Source organism: Emydura macquarii, unplaced genomic scaffold (genome assembly GCF_026122565.2).
Source record: "Emydura macquarii macquarii isolate MOO-44397 ecotype Brisbane River unplaced genomic scaffold, CSIRO-AGI_Emac_v2 contig_1045, whole genome shotgun sequence".
NCBI lineage: Eukaryota > Metazoa > Chordata > Testudines > Chelidae > Emydura > Emydura macquarii.
The window spans coordinates 4,646,365-4,668,909 of record NW_027131182.1 but is presented as its reverse complement, the minus strand read 5'-3'; the positions used below and the strand labels follow the sequence as shown (position 1 = coordinate 4,668,909).

At 41.1% G+C, this 22,545-nt stretch overlaps 1 protein-coding gene across 3 annotated transcripts in view; it reads left to right on the top strand.

Annotated features, from left to right (window-relative positions):
• DYM (dymeclin) overlaps positions 1-22,545 on the top strand; it is a 382,124-nt gene that overhangs the window by 58,031 nt on the left and 301,548 nt on the right. For all 3 annotated transcript variants that reach the window (XM_067545393.1, XM_067545392.1, XM_067545394.1), the window contains exon 7: positions 7,199-7,271. In XM_067545393.1, coding sequence (XP_067401494.1) covers positions 7,199-7,271 — 73 coding nt within the window. The remainder of the gene's footprint in view (positions 1-7,198; positions 7,272-22,545) is intronic.

The following is a 22,545-nucleotide window of genomic DNA, read 5'->3' as shown; positions in this document are numbered from 1 at the left end:
AATAAATTAGTTGGAATATAAATATTGTGCTTATAGAGCAGGATAAATAAGTCATTGTCTATATGAAATTTTAGTTTGTGCTGACTTTGCCAGTGCTTTTTATATAGCCTGTTGTAAAACTAGGCAAATGTAAAAAAATAAACAAAAAACCAGGTACCCCCCTGGAAGACCTCTACATACCCCAAGGGTATGCATACCCATAGTTGAGAACCACTGGGCTAGACCACATAGAAGTTTCTGAATGCAGTAGCAGACCCAATCTAATGCACTTGGTTCTTTAGAACAAACAGCAGATGCTTATGTTTCTAAGTCCAGAGGTCCTGGGTTCAGTCTCTGCAGATGACATACTCACTGGTCCTATTACTTAGTGTTTTGGTGATTTGTAAAATTCAATAATATATTGTATTTTTAAGAGTAAAATGAAATAAATATTATCCGTTAGTTTAGTGAGATTGTAAATCTCTGTTGTTAATAATAATACTTTATTTTTCCTTTTGTTATCTGTGCCATGGCATGTTAGCCACTTCACATTCTACTTGGAATTAAATTCTAACATTATATACAGGATTGGATGATTTGTGATCTAATAATGTGTTAGTGAGCTTTTCATCTGTAGGGGTGAAATCTGGGCTCCATTGGAAGTCAGTGACAAAACTCCAGTTGACTTTAGTGGGGTCAGGGCATTCACCCTAGGTTGCTGTTTTCGGTTTGGGCCGGATCAATTTTGAGTGAAAGTAGTTAATATCAGATGGCTGTTCAGTGTCCTGTGGAAATGAGTTGACTTCATTTGTTCTTAGTTGATAGGTATCCATATCTCAAAATCTTCCATCACATTTGTACCTCTTTGTTGTCAGTCTTAGCAGAGAAACAGAAGACTGAAGAGAGATAATTGATCTGAATCTAGAGAGTTAATCTCTTCTCAATCAGACGCATTAGTGAGGCTTTTGCTGCCCGTACCATGCTATTTTTGTGGTTAGAACGTTTATCTTCATGGCCTTCAATCCAGTGTCATTCATACACAAAAAATTTACCTAAATATATGTACCAACATAACTGTAAATCCATGTAACCCATGCTACATGCAACAGAAACTCTTATTCTTTCTGTATTTTAGCCAGTTATTGTTCATTGAGTTGCTAATCATAACTTTGTAAAAATATTACAGTAAATGGAGAAAACCCCGAAAACTGCTTATGGAGTGTGTCTGAGAATTTGAAGTGAAAAGGCAAGAAATTAAAAGCTAGAGTTTCTCTGAAAACACACTTGATCTTCTGTGTATGTAGTGCTTTTCTGTTACTGCATATTTTTGTGCAAACAACTATTTAAGGGAAAAAAACCCAGCAGTTATACTGACTTTACTACAGCCATTAGGTTATTACAGAAACTTTCATTAGTCACATAGTGGAAGTAAAACACTGAAATTACCAATCAGTATTTTAAAATTCCACTGATAAGGATTGTGTAAAATTGTGTAATCCTTGCAGGCTGCCAGTGATTCCAAAAGAAAGTGTAGCCTGATGATATTGTGTCAAGACAAGCAGATCAGTGCTGCGACCCAGAGAATAGCAGATTTCAGTTTTTCTGGCAGTCTTTTTTTATAGTAAACCAAGTGGGAACAAGCCATCAACAAAACGCACATTATTTTAAAAAAGACATCGAACACTCCTGTTCCTGTGTGTCTGGTTGCAGACCTTACTTTTCAGGTTGGCAATGTAGCTACCTTTTGCTCCATTTTGTATTTACATTTTTGCCTATGGAGGATTTAAAAAAAAATGTATGGATTTAGTCCAGTTTCACAGGTTATTGGAAATACTTATTTTAATACTTGTCTTCAGACTTTTGTCTGGGGCTGCTGGACTGGGAGACTATGGGTTCTGGGGAGCAGCAGAGAAGCGGGCAGCAGGAGGGATTGAGACTACTTCCTGATTAGCTCCCTCACCAATGAACTTCAGGCTGCAGCTAGCAGAGGCTATTGTTTCTCCTGTATGAGCTGCCTCAGAATTCACGTGCTGCTCCCAGTGTAGGGGCAAGAAAGTTGCTCTACAGGGCGGCAGGCACTCAGTGTGCATGCGTGCAGCTGGGAAAAGACAGGTCAAGTGGCCTAAGAAAATGACTAGCCAGTCAGACAAATGCCCAATTGCCCAGCAGCTCAGGTTGAACATGAATTCAACTCCAACATGGCCACTCCCTGGTGATGCATGCAAGTGTCATCTGTGTCAAAGAAACTACTTGGATTGGTTGGTTGAGTCACACCACATATTTTCAAAATTGCAGCCATCATTTAGTGGAGATGATAGGTTTTCCAGGACCAGGAGGACATTGCTAAATACTAAGAAATAAAAGTGGTTTGGGCATGTCAACTTTGATAGTTTCCCTCTTGTAAACCGCAAATGTATTTGTGCGTAGCATAACAAGTGTAGTCTAATGCTTTCCTAGACTTGTCCACTCTTAATTTTAACCTTGCAGGTACTGTAGAGATGGTGTGAGTTAGTGATTATGTAGGGACTGGGCATGCTTGAGTTGTAATCTGGGCTCTGTCATTGACTGGGTCTGCACTAGACAGAGCGCTAATATACACCATCAACCAGTTGCTGCAGCAGTTCAGAGCAAGTCTAAAAAACACAGTGGTTAAAACACTGATGGTTGCCAGTGCTTTATCTACCTAGAGCTCTCCCTATGGCTGCAACTGGTGGAGCTGCACCATTATTAGCAATAGTATGGCACACTAAGAAGAAGGTCTAGTTGGCTTTGGGGAAGTCATTTTGCCTCCAGTGCCTGATTTTGCCATCTGCATCATGGGTGGCTTTGAAAATATTAAGTGCTAAATATTATTCTTGTCATAAAATCCTATAAATAAAATAACCCATATTTTGATGACTTTACATAGCTAGTTGGTTAAATGGTGTGTCAGCATTAACTCTGAATTTTCTGTCTTTGTGTTTGCATGCTTTAGCACTATTACTAAGACTAGAAGATGTACCTCTGATTTCCCTCCATGCAAATTGGTTCTAATCTTATCTGGACAGATTCATCCATGTCTTGTTTGATTCGAGAGAGTATATCTTTCCTTGATCCAAACATGTAATCTGTTAATATGAATGAGTATGCTGTGTGTATCTATCCTGCTATTGAAAAGACATTGTTTATGAAAATAAGTGTTCCATTTTCATAGCTCTCTCACGTTCTAGATTTGGCATGCATCTGTTTCATTGTCTTGGCAAGACAAAAATTAAACAAGAATGCATGTGTCCCAATGTGGAAAAGGATACATAAATTGTTTTAGCTGAATGACATTGGGATAACTCTTGCATGATACATGAACATGCTAGAGGCAAATATTTTCTTCATACATCCTTTAAGTTTAGTATAGGAAAAATGACATGTTCATGTTCTGTAGATTTATAATAGTTCAAATCACACTGTATTCTACCCTAACAAAATGTGTTTACTACATGATGGAAAGATTCTTTTGAAATGCACTGATCTTATTTTTTTTCCAAACTGCTAGGAAACATTCTTAGAATACCTTATAAGTTTTGGTCAGTTTAGCATCTTGAAGTGTTAGCATTTCCAAGAATCATAAAATTAGAGAAGTTTCAATTTGGAATTGCCTTAAGTTACATTACCTATCCTTCATTTGTGGCTATGGTTTTAAATCCAAGGTTAAGTTTGTTCATTTAGTAATTCTAATTTGTTGCTAACAGAAGCTACGTTGTGTTACTCGTGGAGAATTCTATGTAAAGGAAATCATGTTTCCATGATAAAAAACTGATTTCCTTTAGAATTTGCAGTTCACTAGGTGACAATTTTAATGTGTTTTTAATAAACCAATTGTGGAAAGAAATAATTTTTCTTTATTGTGAGTAGTCGCTGTAGTGTGCTGCTTAAAATTGAGTTATGAAATTCAGAGCAAACACACGCTAAAGAGAGTAGCACTATTATAATTATATTATTAAGTTGTGCTTGTTGGAAGACGCTTAATTGAAAATACGAAATACACCAACATTTGGGTAATTATTTTAATGCTCTTTATTTGATATGCTGAAGGGCAAGATTTGCCTGATGTGAAGCTTTAAAAATAAAAAAAAGATAGTAAGTTATGTTCCTATGTAGCTTTCTATAATATGAAATGTTAAACACAAACACTCCGGGCTGTTTAAGGAATACATCTGAAACTTGCTCTGACCTGTGACATTTTAATTTCTGATGGTTTGTAAGTGAATTTTGCTCCATACGAGGTTTTGTTTTATTTTTTTTTAAATTATGATATATGAGTGTAAAACATAGTTGTTCTTATTACTTAGAAATACCTGGAATTCTTTTGAGAGAAATTTTTTGAAACGCCAAGTATGACGTGTGTTTTATGTCTTGTCCCTGATACATTCATCAGTTAAACAGAGTGAAGAAGTGTCCCTTTGTGCTCATGTCTAGAATTTTTTACCCCCAGGATAAAAGATGCAAACTAACCTATTTCTGTAGGCATTGTGGGTCTGTTCTGCACCTCTACTGTTAAATCAGCTAAACTAGTCAAGTTCTTAAGAAATGAGGTCATTAAACCAACTAAATTGTGTTGTCTCTTTCCCATCTGTCTCATCTAGAGGGAAACTTGTGTATTAAAAGTGCTTCCTTAGGCTGGAGATCCTTCGGTAGTATAAATTGTAGTTAATTGAAGTTAATGGAGATATGACAGTTTACACCAATTGAGGATCTGCTTCCCAGGAGGTCTCTAAAATTCAATGAATCACAGTGATGGGAGAACTTTCAGTTTAGGGATTTTATTTTTGGGCCAGGATCTGATCTTACTCTGTTCATTTTTATTTATATGTAATTTTTTACATGCATCCAGAGCATTTAATCAAATAAAAATAAATATATAAAATCAAGTGACTGAAATCCCTGAAAAAGGTCTAAGCCTTGTCCCTTCTTGTCCTCTGCATCTAACTGGGTCTATCACCTTCCATTGTAACTAGAGACTATGAACCCTAAGGATCTGCATTATATATCTACTGGTTGGTGCTCCTATGCCTGTGCTCCATATTGTGGAAAAGCCCCATATTAGCTGGCATTCCCTACTTGTGGTTCTGTTGACTGTGTAAGGATACTTCTTTATGGCTTATTGCATTGTAAGCTTGTGGGAGACTGTAATGGGGGCACTCTCTTGCCACTTCGGTGCCTCCTGGTGACCTATCTGGTCTTGCTACATGGTCCGACGCCCCTCCCTGTGGTTGCTCATCCTAGCATCCCACTCACTTGCTCCATGGCCTGTCTCACACTCCTGGAGGTGCTGCGCTTTCCTCTTTGTGGCTTAGCCTTCCAGCCAAGTCACACTGAAGTGCCCCTCCTTTCTGGGGTATTATCAAAGTCTCCTTCCAAACTGTCCCTGGCAATCCCCAGGTAGGCTGCCCCTAGCATGCCAGTCCCACAGTGTCTTGTAGGGGAATCTGGGCCTGTCCTCTACACTGGGTTCCAGTACAGGGACCATTGACAGTTTGAGTCTCTATGCTCCCCGCCCTTACTGCTCCTTCCCTGGACTGCTTCTTGTACTGCCTCTTTACAGGCTCTTATTCTCTCCCCCTTGAATCAGGGAGTGTGACTGCAGGCTTCCTCAGGCTTTAGAAAAGCCTTGCCTGTTTCTGCCCAGGTGAGTTTCATCCCTAATTGTCTCATTTGCATCCTAGCACCCCTCCAGGTGCAGCCTATGGCTAATTGGCTGCTTTTGCCTATATTAATCCCAGCAAGATTACTGTAGGGTGAACACGCCATCACAGAAAGACCGTATTTGTTTGTTTGTTTTGTTATGATAAATGACTGTACAAGCTTACCATGGCAGTACTGATTTCCCTTATGGGGTCACTGTGAAGTCAAATTTGCCATCTCTCCCTCAATATTGATAAATAAGTATTTACAAAACTTAAGTCAAATAGACATATTTCCAGTACCTTAACACAGGCTTATAAACAAGCATTTCCCTGCATTGTGTGCAACCCTAACGTTGTGTTGGGCTAGTGCATAAAAACATTAAAGCAAGCTTGTCTTGGTTTTGTAATTTACAGAAAACAGATATCCTAAGGTCAATGTGCCTTTGCAATAAAATTAAAATACAGTTGCTTAAAAAACATTAACCAAGCAGATATACTCCTTACCTTTAAACTAGAAAATGTATTAACCAGAGATTAAATCAAACCTGGATTAATATCCACAAACACCAACCTTCATCAAAGTCCTCAACACTAAAAGCCTGTAGGAGGTGATGGGTCTTGCAGCATGTCCTGAAGGGCTATTGAGATTCAAAGGGGAGAAATGACTAGAAGTTGAAGAATAGTCAGTTTCACTTTTCTTCTACCTTCATCACCGAAACTGAGTGAAATTAAACAGTTAGAAAGAAATATCTGTTTAATCACTCAGGAATCAAGTTGACTGGACATAATTTTTATTTAGCTCAGGCTTCTAGCGTTCTTTGGGACAGGGGCTATCTTAATTCTTTGTTTGTTCAGAACCTAGCGCAATGGGGTCTTGGTGCATGACTGAAACTAATAGGAGCTATAATAATAAAAGATAACTATTTGCCACTGAGGCCTTGTTTACTCACAGTTTTTATACTGTTGATATCAGTTAGAGATGTGATCTTTCTACTGAAATATTTGTACCAGTACAACCCCTGGTGTAGATGCAATTATCAGTATAAATATAAAGATGGCTTATATTACTTTAGCTTCCTTCCTTCTCTTCCCTACAGAAATAACCATATTGGTATAAGGCACCTTTATTTCCAATAGAACTGTGAGCAGACTAGAGGAGTTGTACATCTTCGATTACATCAACATAGTTGTTAGTGGTACAATTTTTGTGTGTAGACAAGGCACCAGCATGCTTCGAACTTACCACTGATATTGGTGTACCCCCTCTCACATTAACATTATATAATTTAATTTCCCTAGTTGCTCCCATACGAGTAATTTGATACTTAACTTTGAAATAATTTTGGTGCTGAAACTTTAATTTTTATTATCTCATATGCAGTATAGGAGATAAAAATGTATTTTAAAGTATGCCAGTTGGGATCAATATGGTAGTGGTTTATATTTTTGTGTCTTATTTGAAAAAAATCTGGATGATGACAATACGAGTTGAATCTATGGTTTCTTTTCCAAGTTTGAAAATCTAGAGACAAATGGTTTTTCCTTTTATTTTGTTTCAGGAGTGGAATGTGAAGACCTTATAGAAGAGTTGCTGTGTTGCCTCATTCAGCTCATTGTTGAAATTCCCCTTCTGTAAGTGCTTTTCACAAGATCTCTGTTGAAACTTGGGATTTGTACTCTCTGCAGAGAATGTGTTCCTTGTAATTCCCAAGCTTACTGTGCTAGAAAGAATTTTTTGTTTGAGCATTAGCCAATTACGGGACCATTATGTCTATGATATAAGAAGTGATATGTTGCCACTTAGATCTGACTTGAAGTATTTTGCTGCCCTAGATAAACGACAGGCATGCAGCTCTCCTCAGTCCATGTGTTCTGCCCTATCCCATTTTACTTTGTGGTTTCATTTTAAACCCTGCACGATACCTCAAGGAGTATCATAGAATATTAGGTTTCGAAGGCACTTCCAGAGGTCATCTAGTCCAACCCCCTGCTCAAATCAGGACCAACCCCATACAGAAAGCACAGCTACTATGCCCAGAAAAGGTGCTGTATGCACCTCCTTGTGCTTGGGGACAGGTCCACTAACTTTTATGGTTGGTGTGACGCTGTCTGGGTTAGGGGTGACCATTTATAATAATGATATCAATATTGCAAAATTACAATAATTTGTATGAGATATGCCATGTCCGCTACCATTGGAAATGTTATAATTTGCAAAGTATGATAATATTGTTTGTGTATGTATCGTCTTCATACTACACATTCTTCAAGTGCTTGCTCATGTCCGTTCCAATGTAGGTGTATGTGCGTTGGGTGCATTGCTGCTGGAAGCTTTTCTTCAGTGCTCTGGCCTCAGTAAGGGAACCACAGCACAGCCCAAAGTCCCTGGCACCAGGGTCCGCTAAGCACTGACACTCCTTATGGGCACTGAGGAAAATGGCGCTGATGGACCTTCTCCACTCACCATCACCGGTGCCTTGTAAGAAGACTAAGAAGTCAGACAGGGGCCGTTCCCCGGCAAAGAAGCAGCGGGCAAGGTCAGTCAGCACCATTGACTCCATCCCAGATGGAGGGGCTATTGACTCCGGCACTCTTGGACTCAACAATGGTGAGCCTTGGGGATTCTACTCTGACTCCTCTGATTACCCCGAAGACATTTGAGGCAACGTGGAGTCTGCTGACCCTCCCAATGCCTCTCCATCCCCAGGCTCATGTGCCAGAGGGCCATCCCAGATGCCCCATGACCTGGCCGAGTCAAGGCAGGGCCCAAGCACAGGGAAGCCGGTGGCAATGACAAGACAACGATCCTTCTCCCAGGAGACTTTGAGAGCAAATCCACAGCACCAATCAAGATCTCAGTCCCGGCATTCAAGATCTCAGCGCCGTTTGTACACTCTGCGCTGATCAAGATCACGGAGCCAACAACATGTTCAGCACCATTCGCGTTTGTGGCACCGTTCCAGTTCAAGCCGCAGACACTCATCACAACACCGGTCTTCCTCACAATGCTGATAACCACCACAGCACTGGGACACATAATGGCACTGTTCCTCATCTTGTCACCGCTCTTCGACACCATGCTGATCTACATCTTGTTGATGCTCAGCCCCATGTCATGAGAGCTCAGCACCCGATGGCACAGCACCCCGATGATTGCCTAGAAGCGAGTCATCAAACTCTGGTTTGATGGCAGTGTCCTGTGTGTTCTGAAGTCATAGGAGTATGATGGGACAGGAGCATGGTCTAGGTGTCCAAACCACCATACTGGCATGGTTTCCATTCCAGTGACCAATATGGGCCCCATGGGCCCCCCAGGTTCCCCAGGGCTTGCTGGCAAGACTGTCTCAATTGACGTCATCCATGGGTAGAGCACTTTCTCTCTGTCCCCCTCTGAAAGGGACTCGGCGATTGGAGCAGAGAATCTGGGCTCTCAGGACTTGCCAGTATATGAGGCACTAGACCAGCAGGAGGGGCAAGAACTGGAATCAGCTAAAGCCACATTGTCCTCATCCCCGGACGAAGTGTAGCGGGCACAGCATTGGAGCCAATACAGGATGACTTCAAGTCACACCAGTAGTTCCTGAGGATGGCTCAGAATCTCAATTTGAAGATCGAGGAGATAGAGGAGTCCGCCCTGGCTGTGAGAGACGTATTGGCACCTTCTGGACAGGCAAGGATTGCCTTACCATTGAATGAGGCCATTTCAAAGCTCATCTAGGTCCTCTGGCAAATGCCCGCCTCTCTGCAACCCACAGCTAAGGGGTTGAAAGAAAATACTTTGTACCCTATAAGGGTTACAAGTATATTTACATGCACCCACCACCTGGTTCCCTTGTTGTTGCCACGGCTAATGAGAGAGAGGACAGCAGGGACTGTCTCCGAAGGCAAGGGATGTGAAAAAACTGGACTTGCGGGGCAGGAGAAGCTACTCAACAGGGGTCTCCAGGTATGGAGACCTGTGCCAATCATCAAGCTCTCGTGAGTAGAAATGATTTTATTTCTTGGGGCGGAGGGGGGGAAGCAATCTCCAAGTTCAATGAAACTCCTGCCAGGAGAATCCAGATCAGAGTTTGGAGCATTGGTTGAAGAGGGCAAGGCGATCACCAAGGTGTCACTTCAGGCACTTAGATGAAGCAGATGCAACAGCTCGCGCAATAGCAATGGCGGTTGTTATGTGCCATAGTTTGTGGCTTCAATCATCCAGGCTTCCCTACGAAGTCCAGCAGACTGTTCAGGACCTCCTGTTTGAAGGGTAATTGCTCTTCTCTGAACAAACGGATGCTGTCCTGAATAACCTAAAAGAATTTTGGGTGACTCTGAAATCATTGGGGCTTCATACTCCAGCGCCCTATAGAAATCACTTTAAACCTCAGACCCTGAGTCGCTTGTATCCGCCTCAGCACAGACAGGACCCAGGAAGAGAGTGTAATAAGGGGTTTTGTAGACGTTCCCACAGCTCTGCTTCAGCCTCTACGTCTGAGCCTATGAGACATCCACGAGGGCCCAGACCGGGTTTTTGAAGGCGCACCCGAAGATGGCGCATCAGTCTACAACCTGGATCCCATTCCTATGTTTGGGGACCGGTTGTCCATTTTTACCATGCCTGGGCGAGCATCACATTGGATCAGTGGGTGCTCCGCACGGTAAAGATGGGATATATCCTCCATCTTAATTCTTGGCCTCCCTCCCAACCTTTATCCCCATCTTTCTTTAGGGGATCCTTCTTAGGAGAGATTGCTGTTTCAAGCGTTACAGTCACTCTTGAAGATAGGAGCGATAGAGGTGGTCCCAGCGATTTCAAGAAACACGGGCTTTTATTCCCATTACTTCCTGATCCCAAAGTACAATGGGGACCTCAGGCCTATTCTGGACCTACGAAACCTCAACAAGTACATGAAGATACTAAGGTTCTGCATGATCTCTTTATCTTCTATTATCCCATCCTTGGATCCAGGAGACTGGTATGCCGCCCTTGACTTAAAGGACACATACTTCCACATAGGCATCTTTCAGGACCGTAGAAAGTACCTACACTTTGTAATTAACCACCGTCATTATCAGTCCGCAGTACTTCCCTTTGACCTATCCATGGCCCCAAGGGTTTTCATGAAGTGCATGTTGGTAGTGGCAGCCTTCCACAGGGGGGCGGGAGTTCAGGTATACCCATACCTGGACAACTGGCTTATCAAGGGCCGGTCCAAGGAGCTAGTGGAAGATCACGTGAAGTTCGCTCCGTCCACTTTCAAACACCTGGGCCTCATGGTAAATGAATGAAAATCAATCCTTGTACTGACTCAGAGGACAGAGTTTATAGGAGCAGTGCTAGACTCATCCCAAACCAGAGCCTTCCTTTCGGAGAGCTGTTTCAAGACCATAGTGGATCTGCTGTTCAATCTAAGGACGTACCCCACCACCACAGCGAGGGTCTATCTGAAGCTCCTGGGCCACATGGCCTCTTGCACCTACGTGGTGCAACAAGCTCATCTCAGGATGAGACCCCTCCAAACATGGCTGGCATCAGTGTATGGACCAAGTTGACACTCAGTGAACAGGTCCGCCTTCAGTTATCCACTTCTGTCTGTGATGGGTGGATCCGGTCAAGGTGTGTGAAGGGGTCATCTTTGCAAGACCCAGCCCTTCAGTGTCACTAATCAACGATGCCTCAGACATAAGCTAGGGAGAACACCTGGGAGCCCTCAAAACTGAGGCCTGTAGGCAGCGGAAGAGATGAACCTTCATATTAACGTCAGAGAGCTGAGAGCGGTATGCTTAGCCTGGTCAGGCATTTCAATCCACCCTGTGGGGGAAGTACATCTTCGTGCTCGTGGATAACACCACAGCAGTGTTCTGTATAAACAAAAAAGGGCATACACATTCATTGCTCCTGTGCCAGGAAGCTCTGGATTTGTGGGAGTTCTGCATACCTGATCGATTCATATAGAGGCCTTTTACATGCCGGGATCATAGAACACCCTGGCGGATCACCTGAGTGTCCTTTGTCCATCGTCATAAATGGTCCATCCATCTGGATGTTCTGATTACTGTTTTCTAGAAGTGGGGGTTTTCCCAGGTAGACCTGTTCCCAAGCAACCTCAACATAAAATGTCCCCAGTTCTGTTCGTACCTGGGACATGACCAGGGCTCTCTATCAGATGCCCTCTTTCTACCCTGTAGGGGGTGGGGTAGGGGAAATTACTGTACGCCTTTCCTCCTACAGCTTTGGTTCATAAGGTATTGCTCAAAGTCAGAAGGGACAAAGCTCAGATGATCCTCATAGCTCTGGCATGGCCCTGTCAACGCTGGTTCGCAGTGTTCGTGAACCTTTCAATAGACGAACCTTTTAGTCTTTCTCTGCTCCTGGACCTGATCTCACAAAAGAATGGGCGCTTACTCCACCAGAACCTCACATCTCTCCATCTGAAGGCATGGAGGTTGTGTGGCTGAATGATCTGGAATGAACATGTTTAATGACTGGCCTTATGGGTAGCAGGAAAATATCAACTTGAAGGGCATACCTGGCAAAGTGAAAGAGGTTTACCTTATGGTCAACTTGTAAAGGTGTCTAGCCAGGTGAAGCGCCTCTACCTCTAATTCTGGACTACCTACTTCAACTGAAGATGGAGATACTCGCACTTTCATCCATAAGGGTTCACCTGGCTGCGATCTCTGCCTTCTGTCTGCCGGTGGATGGCTGATCGGTTTTTTCAAACTCGATTTGCTCACAGTTCTTTAAGGGCCTATAGTGCTTGTACCCCTAGGAACATGAACTGGTACTGCCATGGGATCTTAACTTAGTACTATCGAAACTCCTGGGGCCTCGGTTTGAGCTGCTAGCAACTTACGCCCTGCTCCATCTGCCATGGAAGGTGGTCTTTTTGTTGGCTAGAATTTTGGCTAGAAGGGTCTCAAAAATCTGGGCACTTACTTCCGAGCCACCATATACAGTCTCTTTTAAGGACAAGGTACAGCTCTGTTCTCATCTGTCCTTTCTGCCAAAGGCGGTCTCTCCTTTTCACAATACCCAGCACATTTTCCTCCTAGTATTTCATCCCAAACCTCCACTCCTTAGATGTCAGACAAGCACTGGCTTTTTATATAGAGAGAACCAGGTCCTTTTGGAAGATCACCCAACTCTTAGTGGCCATCGTGGATAGGATCAGAGGTGAACCAGTTTCTACTCAGAGGATATCCTCCTGGATCACATCCTCCATCTGGGTGTGTTACAACGTAGCAAAAGTGCTGCCTCCATCCCTGAGGCACACTCCACAAGGTTGCAAGCATCATCTGCAGTCTTTGTGGCGCAAGTCCCAATCCTGGATATTTGCAAAGCAGTAACCTTATCATCCCTTCGTACCTTCTCTTCTCACTATGCGATTACGCAGCAAGCAAGAAATGATGCGACCTTTAGCCAAGCAGTCCTCAAGTTTGGTTTGCAGCAAAACTCAGATCCCATCTCCTAGATCTGCTGGCTTGGGAATCACCTACATTAGAATGGACATGAGTAAGCACTCAAAGAAGAAAAGATAGTTACTAACCTTTTTGTAACTGTTCGTCAAGATGTGTTGCTCATGTCCATTCCAAAAACCTCCTCACCTACCCCTCTGTCAGAGTTGCCGGAAAGAAGGAACTGATGGGGAGGCGGGGCGGCTATTTTCTGTATACCACGCAATGAGGGTGCCACTCCTGGGGGTACCAGAGCCAACCTGGAGGATACCACTGGGGAAAAAGCTTCTGGCAGGGGCACGCAACACGCATATGCCTACATTGGAATGAACACACACACACACACACACACACACATCTCGAAGAACAAGAGTTATGGAAAGGTTATTGACAATCTTTTATGGATATGTGTGATATATATTTGTATCCAAACACTTGTGCCGTGCTGCTGGGTTACACCTCCCAGGCAAATTAGTGTCAGCATTGATGACTCATTGAGGGCCATTACCTTTACAATGAGCCCAAGAAGAGAAGCCAGGACTGTACCTATGAGTCATCGGGACATGCCTAGGGGCAGGGGGGCTGCAAATGCCTTTCCCTGCCCATGTGCTGCAAGCTTGTTTAAAACAAGCCATGTGGCAGACCAGAGACTATAAAATGCAGCTTCACCCTCTCCATCTTGTCTTCATTCCTGCTTCCTATCTCTGGATCAATTCATCTACAACTGAAGCTGTAAAACAAAGGACTGAGACCCATCCAGGTACTGGATGTACATCAGAGGAATTGTACAACCCTGCAAACGCCACAGTTCTGCTGAGAATCTGATATATAGGGATTTTGAAGTCCTTTGTATGTATCTGATTGCTTTGACCATTTAACATTTCTTTTATTTGCTTCTTTCCTTTTATAATAAACCTTTAGTTTTAGTTACTAAAGGATTGGCTGGCAGCGTGATATTTTTGGTAAGATTCAAACTCCTATTGATCTGGCAATGTGGCTGACCCCTTGGGATTCAGGAGAACATTTTGGTAAAGGGAATAAAGTTTAAATAACTTGTCTTTTTATTGGATCCAGTTGCTGATTGGGAGCTAGAGACTGAAATGCAATAAAGGAGGCCGTATGTTTCTTGTTGTAGATTCTTGATAATCATGGTGACCTGTGAAGGAAGTTTGAAATCAGCATGCTGATTAAAATATAAAAAAAATCTACCTGTAAAAATATTTTGCATGCGTATTACTCATGGAGTCAAGAGTATGAACATAAAGGGTCTCTCTACACTGCAATTAAAATCCCATGTTTGACCCAGGCCTGCTGACTTGGGCTTACGGGGCTTGGGCCAAGTGGCTGTTTAATTGTGGTGTAGACATTCAGGCTTGGCCTGGAGCCTGGGTAAGAGGTCCCAGAGCTCAAACATCTATATCACTATTAGATCCCTTAGCCCGATCCCTGTGAGCCCGAGTCAGCTGGCATGGGCCAGCCGTGGGCTTTTACTTGCAGTGTAGACATACCTAAAGATAAACTATAATGTTTCCCATAGAGCTCAGTAATTTTTGAAAGTATGTGAAGACTCCACCAACCCACTACATGTTTTTCCTATATTGCTGTTAGTATAATTGAGGTATTCAACTACTACTACACCTAACAAGTATATTCACAGAAAGGTAGAGATGCTGACACTAGGGTCCAATCATTGAAAAGGGTTAGGTTGACTTTGGTTGCAGAATGCATTTTTAACTAAAATGATAGAATATATAACATCGGACTCCATACAATCATGTTGTCTTCCAACAAAAAGATATAGGATTTATGAATGTCTCCATGTATTACTCAGCCCTTTTACCTCTACGCTACTTGACAGGGTGGTTTTACTCCGTCGACTTCCTGATGGATTGAGCGGGTCTACACTGACCACTCAATCGATCTGGAAAGATCGATCTGTTGGCGACGAATTTGCCGCCGCCAGTATAGACATGGCCAAAGTCACCTACAACATAGCTTCCTGATGTCAGGTGGCACTACAGTGATAAAAGCAATGTATTATACATGGCTATGCTGCGGAGTAAGAGGTCTGTCTTCTCTTCCATTGCAACAGTGAAATCCCAACTTTTGGATCTGTTCCAGGTGGTAGTAAGCAGTTTTATCAACTTGGAATGGCTCTACAGGTATCTCTTTTTGGCTAAGAGGAACTTTTATTCTTCTAAAGAAAAAACTGATCAGATTCAGAGCAACCTTGCTGCAACTTGGTATTGCACCCTGAGGATAAAAAGAACAGCTGCATCATTATCCCATAATGAATTTCAGTCAGTGTCTCAATGAAGGTCCTAATGAGACTGCAAGTGATGTGCCTGAAGTAAACCAGACCCAGTGCCCATACTGGATTTAGAAAGTCTTCATGGAAAGCCTGGGCTGTTTTCTGAAGGGGATAGCCAGTGCACCCATTAGTAATTCTCAACCAAGTTAGGCTTCAGACTGGAATCACTGTTGGAATTTCATGGAAATTACATGTTACTGTCTTTGAAAAGTCTTCATCTTTCAGCGGCTTTTGGTATGGTGTTGCTGTCATAGCTACATGATCTACCAGGAGTGGATGGCATTCCTTAAAATTATGCCATTCAGTCCCTTCTGATCTGTCCCAGTGAGTGATGGCCTTTTCTGAGGGTTCTCAGAGGTATGGTCTGTCAGGACTTAGTCTTGTCACCCCTTCTGTTCAGACATCTAAGAAGCATCTAAGAGTGAATGTGAAATGATATGGTTTACAGTTGCATCAGTGATACGCAGGCTTTTCTCCTTTTGTCTGATCCAGAGTGTATCATCATCAACTTCATCTAATTCCTGACAAAAGTTTACTCTAGGTACATTTCCTATATTTCTATATTGAGTGCTTTAACACTTTTGTGCCATATAACATTAAACCACTGTAGTTCTAAATGCATACAGTGGTCATCCTATAGTGTACAAAGGCTGATCTTCTTTATTAATCCTACATTTCCTCTCAAAGATGTTGAAAATGTCATTCAGAATTCAGTTTTGTTTTGTAGTAACTTTAATGTATGCTCATATATGGCTAGATATTTTGGCATTTGTCTTAAATCTTCTCTTATGTTAATGACAGTATCTCAGATTTGGTTACAGCTAACACTTTTGGGAAAACGTGGCTAGTTGATGTGTGAAGGATCAGTTTAAGCATTAAAAATGTGTACATAGTGCTTTATCTGGGGTTTTAAGGAAATCCTTTCTTGCCTATCTATTCTTACCAGGATGAGAGAATTTATTTCCCAGATGGAAAATTGAGATACAGAGAGGCTGGGATTTGTGCCCGCCATACAAGGGTATCAGAGATGATCTGGGAGTAGAACTCTGAAATCTTGATTCCCAGTTCACTACCCTATATATTAGACAAACTCCCTTCCTATCTATCGAGATGGGAGAACTATGTGGGAATATTTCCTGCTCTTTCCATTGAGTGAGAGAGAGAGAGAGAGAGTAGTAGAAAAGGTTGGTGGGTGCTCTTTGCTTTCAATTAATATTTCTTGAGTGCATATATGGGAAATTTCTGAGATTTTTCTAGTCAGCTATAACTAATGTAGTGTACTACTTGGCTGCCACCATGTTTGTTTGCCGTCATTGGGTATAAATTTGGGAAATATTCCAAGAGGAAAGATTATTTTCAATTTGATCTGTTGTACTTACATCCTGAGACCAATAATCAGATACTTTACTTCTTTTCAGTGTTCAAAACTGATGTATTCTCTGTGGTGACTCCTCTTTCACCTTTCTCTTGGGCCCTGAGGAAGCATGCTAATGAAACCTGGTTCCTGTATGATTTGAAACTTTTTGTGTGACTCAGCCCTTTTGGCAACCATCCTAAATTAGAAAATTAGTTACATTCTAACCTTTTAATACTTAAAAGGGACTGAATTGATTGGGTGAAAATTCAAGAAAATGATTAAAAGGTAGGACGGGAGAAAGAGTTTGGTTTAGATGTTTGTGAGGTGGATCGGGAGTTGAAGTTCTGAGTTATATTCTTGACTGAATAATTGACTCACTGTGTGATTTTGGTAAAATCAGTTAAACACTGTATGCTTCTGTTTACTAATATGTAAAAATAGCCACAGTCCATTGCGGAATCCGCTATGGGCATCAACACAAAAAAGTATTAACATTCTTTCAATTAAACTACAAGTAAGCAACTTTTAAGAAACCATCTATTGTGATTCCTAAGTGGAATTTTCCTATGTGTTGTCTCTGATGCAGTCTGACTCCTGTTTCATGACTCTCTCACTCAAGTTGGGACCCAGCAAGGCTGAAGTGGATAGTAATGAGAGCAGACATTAGCCCAGAGTAGCACTGTGTGTATGGAGGCAGGCCAGCAGATGAGAGGAGGATGAGGATGCTCTATGGGTTGGGATGTTTTGTTAGTACTGAGGGTGGCATCAGGTAAGTTGGAAAGATGGAAATGTCCTCATTTAGTTTTGAGTGAGGGTAGTAGCCAGAAGAGGATGGGACAGGTAGTTAGAGGAGGATGATGTCCTGAATAGGAACATACTGTATTAGTTCTCACTCTTATTCATTAGAGGAGATCACTGAGGACAAGTAAACTCATTCATCAGGAAGATGGGCATAGATGAGAGCTAGCGGGCTGAAGTTCAATTCAGATAAGACTGAAGTGATGCTGTTGATTGTGAGAAACAACTGGAAGAGCTGGAAGCTAATATCTCCCCCTTTGGTTAATATAATTGGCTTGCCATTTATTACTTTGGGTGTACAAGCTGGGGGGTAGTGTTGGTTCTCCATCTGCTGTTGGATGATCACATTGCTACAGTGACCAGGAACCCATTTTACTATTAGTACCTGGTCAAGACATTGACAGTTTCTTTCCAGAAAAGACTTCACTACTATGATCTGCACCTTTTGTCTCCTTGAGACTGGATTATTACAATATACTGCATGTAGGGATACACCTTAAATGTATTCAAAAACTTTAAACTGGTGCAGAATGATGCTTGTTGAGCAGTGCCTCTCACTGTCCACGTATATAAACGGTGATCTGTGGTAGAGTTAAAAGCATTGATTTTGAATTATAAAGCCCTGGTGGGCTTAGGACCTTCCTCCTTGTGAGATTCTTCTCCTCCTGCATCATACTCCCATAGCTGCAATCTGTGGAGGTGCTTGAACTTCATCTCCTCATTGTAAAGAGGGGAGAGTAGTGGCAGAGCATCCCTTTATAAAGGTCTATTTCTTTTGGAACTGTGTGCCCCTCAAAGTCTGAAATATTCTGAATTTGTTGACTTTCTAGACACATGGGGATACTGCATTTGTTTGAACATAAGATTGGTGGGGAGGGCCAAGGCAGTTGAGGTGGGATTTCTCTCCATTGGGGAAGTATGATGGGAGTTTATTCTACTGGTCACATGGCTGGTTATCAAATAATGAATGAGAGGAAGAGATGATGGTGCTGTGGTTTGTTTTTTTCTTAACTTTTGGTTTTTTTAAAAATGTATGTCAAGGGCACACAAAGCTTTGGATGGGGAGGGTACCCTTTAATGTGGAGTTTGCGTAAGACTTCAATCTAAAACATAAAATAAACTTGTCTTCCAATTGTTCAGAGGTAGTCTATCATTTGAATTTGTTCTCAATAATTTATATACAGTAGGTGAGACTATTCCATTTGCTTTTTTTATCTTTGTGGAGAGGGATTTTTGGGAATTGTCAGAGGGATAGTTACACTTAAAAGGTTATTTAAAAAATAGAGATGATAAAGCCACAAACTTCATATCAGAACTTAATCAAAGTTTTAGTGTGTTTGTGTCTGGGGTAAGTTTCCAAGGAACCTTTCCTGCTACTAAAGGAGCATTTTAGTAATGACACCTGAGTTTATAGAATTCAGGCTAATAAACTTCAGCAAATATATCTGAGATTTGGCAACAAGAAGAGTTTAGTATTCACATTTTATAAAAAGCTTTTGTTTAACTAAGTGAAAATGTCAATCAGTTTTAGGCAGTAAAAAATCTCTCCACCGTTTCCTCCAAAATATAAATATAGCAACTTCAAAAACCCTGAGGGAGGAAAAGAGCTTGGAGGGACAAAAACAGGATAAAATTAGTGACTTTTAATCAGGATTCAGCAGTCTGCTTTGATGTGGGATTGACTCTTCACAGCCTGCCTGTGCTCCAGGCAGAGAGGAGAGAAAAATTGAACAGCCTGGAATATAGAGCAAAAACGTGGAATTTGAGGTTTTTGAGAGAGGAATAGAGAGTTTCTGACCCCTCCCCCACCATCTGTTGATAAACTGAGATCAGTCATCTTAAAATTCCAAAACAGTGTCAGAATTAGGCAGGGAAGATTAGTAACATACAGGGGAAGATGATATGATTCCCTGCTGTTTGTGCTACTGGTTAGAAAAGAAAAATGATTTATTCCTGCTAAAAGACTGAAGGATAAGGGCCACTCTTTTACTCTTTGGAAGCCTGCCATACTCAGTCATTTATAATAATCAATTAAATTCTTCCTTAATCCAGAGGAAACAATGCCATTCATGGGTTCCTTGGAAAAAAGAAAGATTTTTGTGTGAATCTAGCAGGTAGATCTCCACTGTGAAAAGAAGCAAGATGCACAGCGTAGCTGACCACTTAAAAGCTCAGTAATATGCCTTAATTATGCTCTTATTTACACTTGAGCACTGTAAAAGAAATTGTACACAGTGGGACAGTTGCTTTATTAAAATGTGTTTTATAGCATAATTACATAGTATCCATACAGTTTTCGGAGAAGGATATGCTTGCAAGAGGGAAATGGGAATTTTTTTCCATTTGTTTATTTGAAATCTTATAAATTAGGTACTATAATACAGAGTATGTAATGAAAGCAAAATCTCTAAAAATGTCATAAGGAGGGAGATTGTATTTCTCCAAAGTCTCTTAAATGGGTGTGGAGGGGTTTTTCTTCTTCCTCTGTTTATGAAAGTTTTACAGTAGAACCTCACAGTTATGAACACCAGAGTTACAAACTGACTGGTCAACCACACACCTCATTTGGAACTGGAAGTATGGAAGCAGGCAGCAGTGGAAACCAAAAAAAAAAAGCAAATAGAGTACAGTAATGTGTTTAAAAAAAATAAAGGGGAGTTTAAATAAAAAGATTTGACAAGGTAAGGATACTGTTTCTGTATTTGTTTCATTTAAATTAAGATGGTTAAAAGCAGCCTTTTTCTTTTACATGGCAAAGTTTCAAAGCTGTATTAAGTCAATGTTCAGTTGTAAACTTTTGAAAGAACAACCATAATGTTTTTTTCAAAGTTATGAAAAACCTCTATTCCCGAGATGTTCGTAAATCTGAGCTTCTGCTGTAGGTAGTGGGTGGATTAAACTACATGGAACTAGCTGACCAGATATAGTAACGTTTTTATTTTAAATTAGGACTAAATTAAACTTGAACTCTCCACTGTTTTTGTTGTTTCTGTGAGTTTGAAGTGTGCATTTTATTTAAATTCTTCAAAACTTTTAGGTAAGAATTTATTCCCTTATTTAGTCTTTGCTGATGTTCTGGAAAACGGTAATCTACCAGATAGAATGCAACAAGCTACCACCACATTGGTACATTAGTTGGGCAAACCCACAGACAACTGGATCCTGTTGACCATTTTTTTGTTTAAATGTATATATTAAAATTTATGCTAAAATATTAACAAGAATAGATATTGTAATAAAAAAATCTAATACATAAAGATCAGGCAGGCTTTATTACTGGAAGGCAGTTTTAGGTAATCTATTGATCCACTCAGCCTTGTCAAAGAAACAGGAGCTTGGTCAATCTCTTGATTCAGAGAAGGTGTGGTGTCACGGTGAGTTGCCACTTTTAATAGACTGTCTTGAGCTCTGTGACATTAGTCTAATGTAGAAATGATTGCCTTATACTTTACTTCAGATAATTCAGTCAATGGGTTCCTCATGGGGAAAAAAGGGGACAAGACAAGGCTGCCTGTCCCAATTTTATTTGGTCTAGAAACAGCTGCTAGTAAGAAAAAAAATTAGAACTCATGAATATTATAGAATTCAAAATTGAAACCATAAAACAAAAAATAGCTTTGTATGCATAAGATATATCATCTTTTATGCAACCCATATCTTCAGTACATGTAATTCTCCAGGAGATCTATCTAGGATCTTGGGTTATAAAGTAAATATTAAAAATAAATAAATAAATAAATTGAGAAATTATACTGAAGCTCAGAACATCGTGCTATTTCCTATGGTCCTCTACAAAAATAGAATACTGAGGTGTTTCTGATACAGTAGTTTATTATTTTATAAAGCTGGCTTCCCTCTTCTTGAGGAAAAAAACCAAAACATGACAATAGACCCACAACACAGGAGGAAGCCAGCATGTGGAATACACTACAATCTTGTAAATTGGCTGTATGCATGGATTGATTGCCATGGATTGATTTTTTACCTTTTCTGTGTGCACCCAAGATTTTCTTTGAGAAGTTAGAGAAGATTGCTACCAGATCTTTTGGGCATTTAGAAACACATGAGTTAAGAACTCACCCTCAGGATAGGTAGGCATTGGGCTCTCAAACCTAAAGCAGTGTTCTTTGTCAGGTTACTTAAGAACAGCAGCCTGGAATAATGGAAAACAGGATTTTCATTGGATTTAGGAGAAAAGGTTTAATTTAGATAGTTTGCCTATGCTCTTCTACAGCCTGAAAGTAAGGTGCACACACTTAAATGTCTCTTAATTATGACAACTCTTGGGATATGGGTATGAATAAAAAAGAACAAGGGAATAACACATAAAATAACTCCAATTACTGAGTTTTAACTTTTTTGCTCCTGAACAATTAAATAATATGAAAAGCAGCTTTTTAGAAAGTGGCATAATATATTACAATAATATCTTTGAACATTTTTTTAGTCTGAATAACGTAAGAAAGAGGAAGGGACTTCAGGATCCTGACAAAAGGAGGAAAGGAGAGCAGCAGAATATGGACTCTGGACTTTAGAAAAGCAGACTTTGACTCCTTCAGGGGACTGACTGGCAGGATCCCCTGGGAGGCTAATATGAGGGGGAAAGGAATCCAGGGAGCTGGCTATATTTTAAAGAAACCTTATTGTGGGCTCAGGAACAAACCATCCCAATATGCAGAAAGAATAGCAAATATGGCAGGCGACCAACTTGGCTTAACAGAGAAATTTTCAGTCAGCTTAAACACAAACAGGAAGTTTACAAGAAGTGGAAGCTTGGAAAGATGACTAGGGAGAAGTATAAAAATACTGCTTGAGCATGCAGGGGTGAAATCAGGAAGGCCAAAGCACAATTGGAGTTGCAGCTAGCAAGGGAGGTGAAGGGTAACAAGAAGGGTTTCTACAGGTATGTTAGCAACAAGAAGTGCAGGGAAAGTGTGGGCCCCTTACCGAATGGGGGAGGCAACCTAGTGACATGATGTGGAAAAAGCTGAAGTATT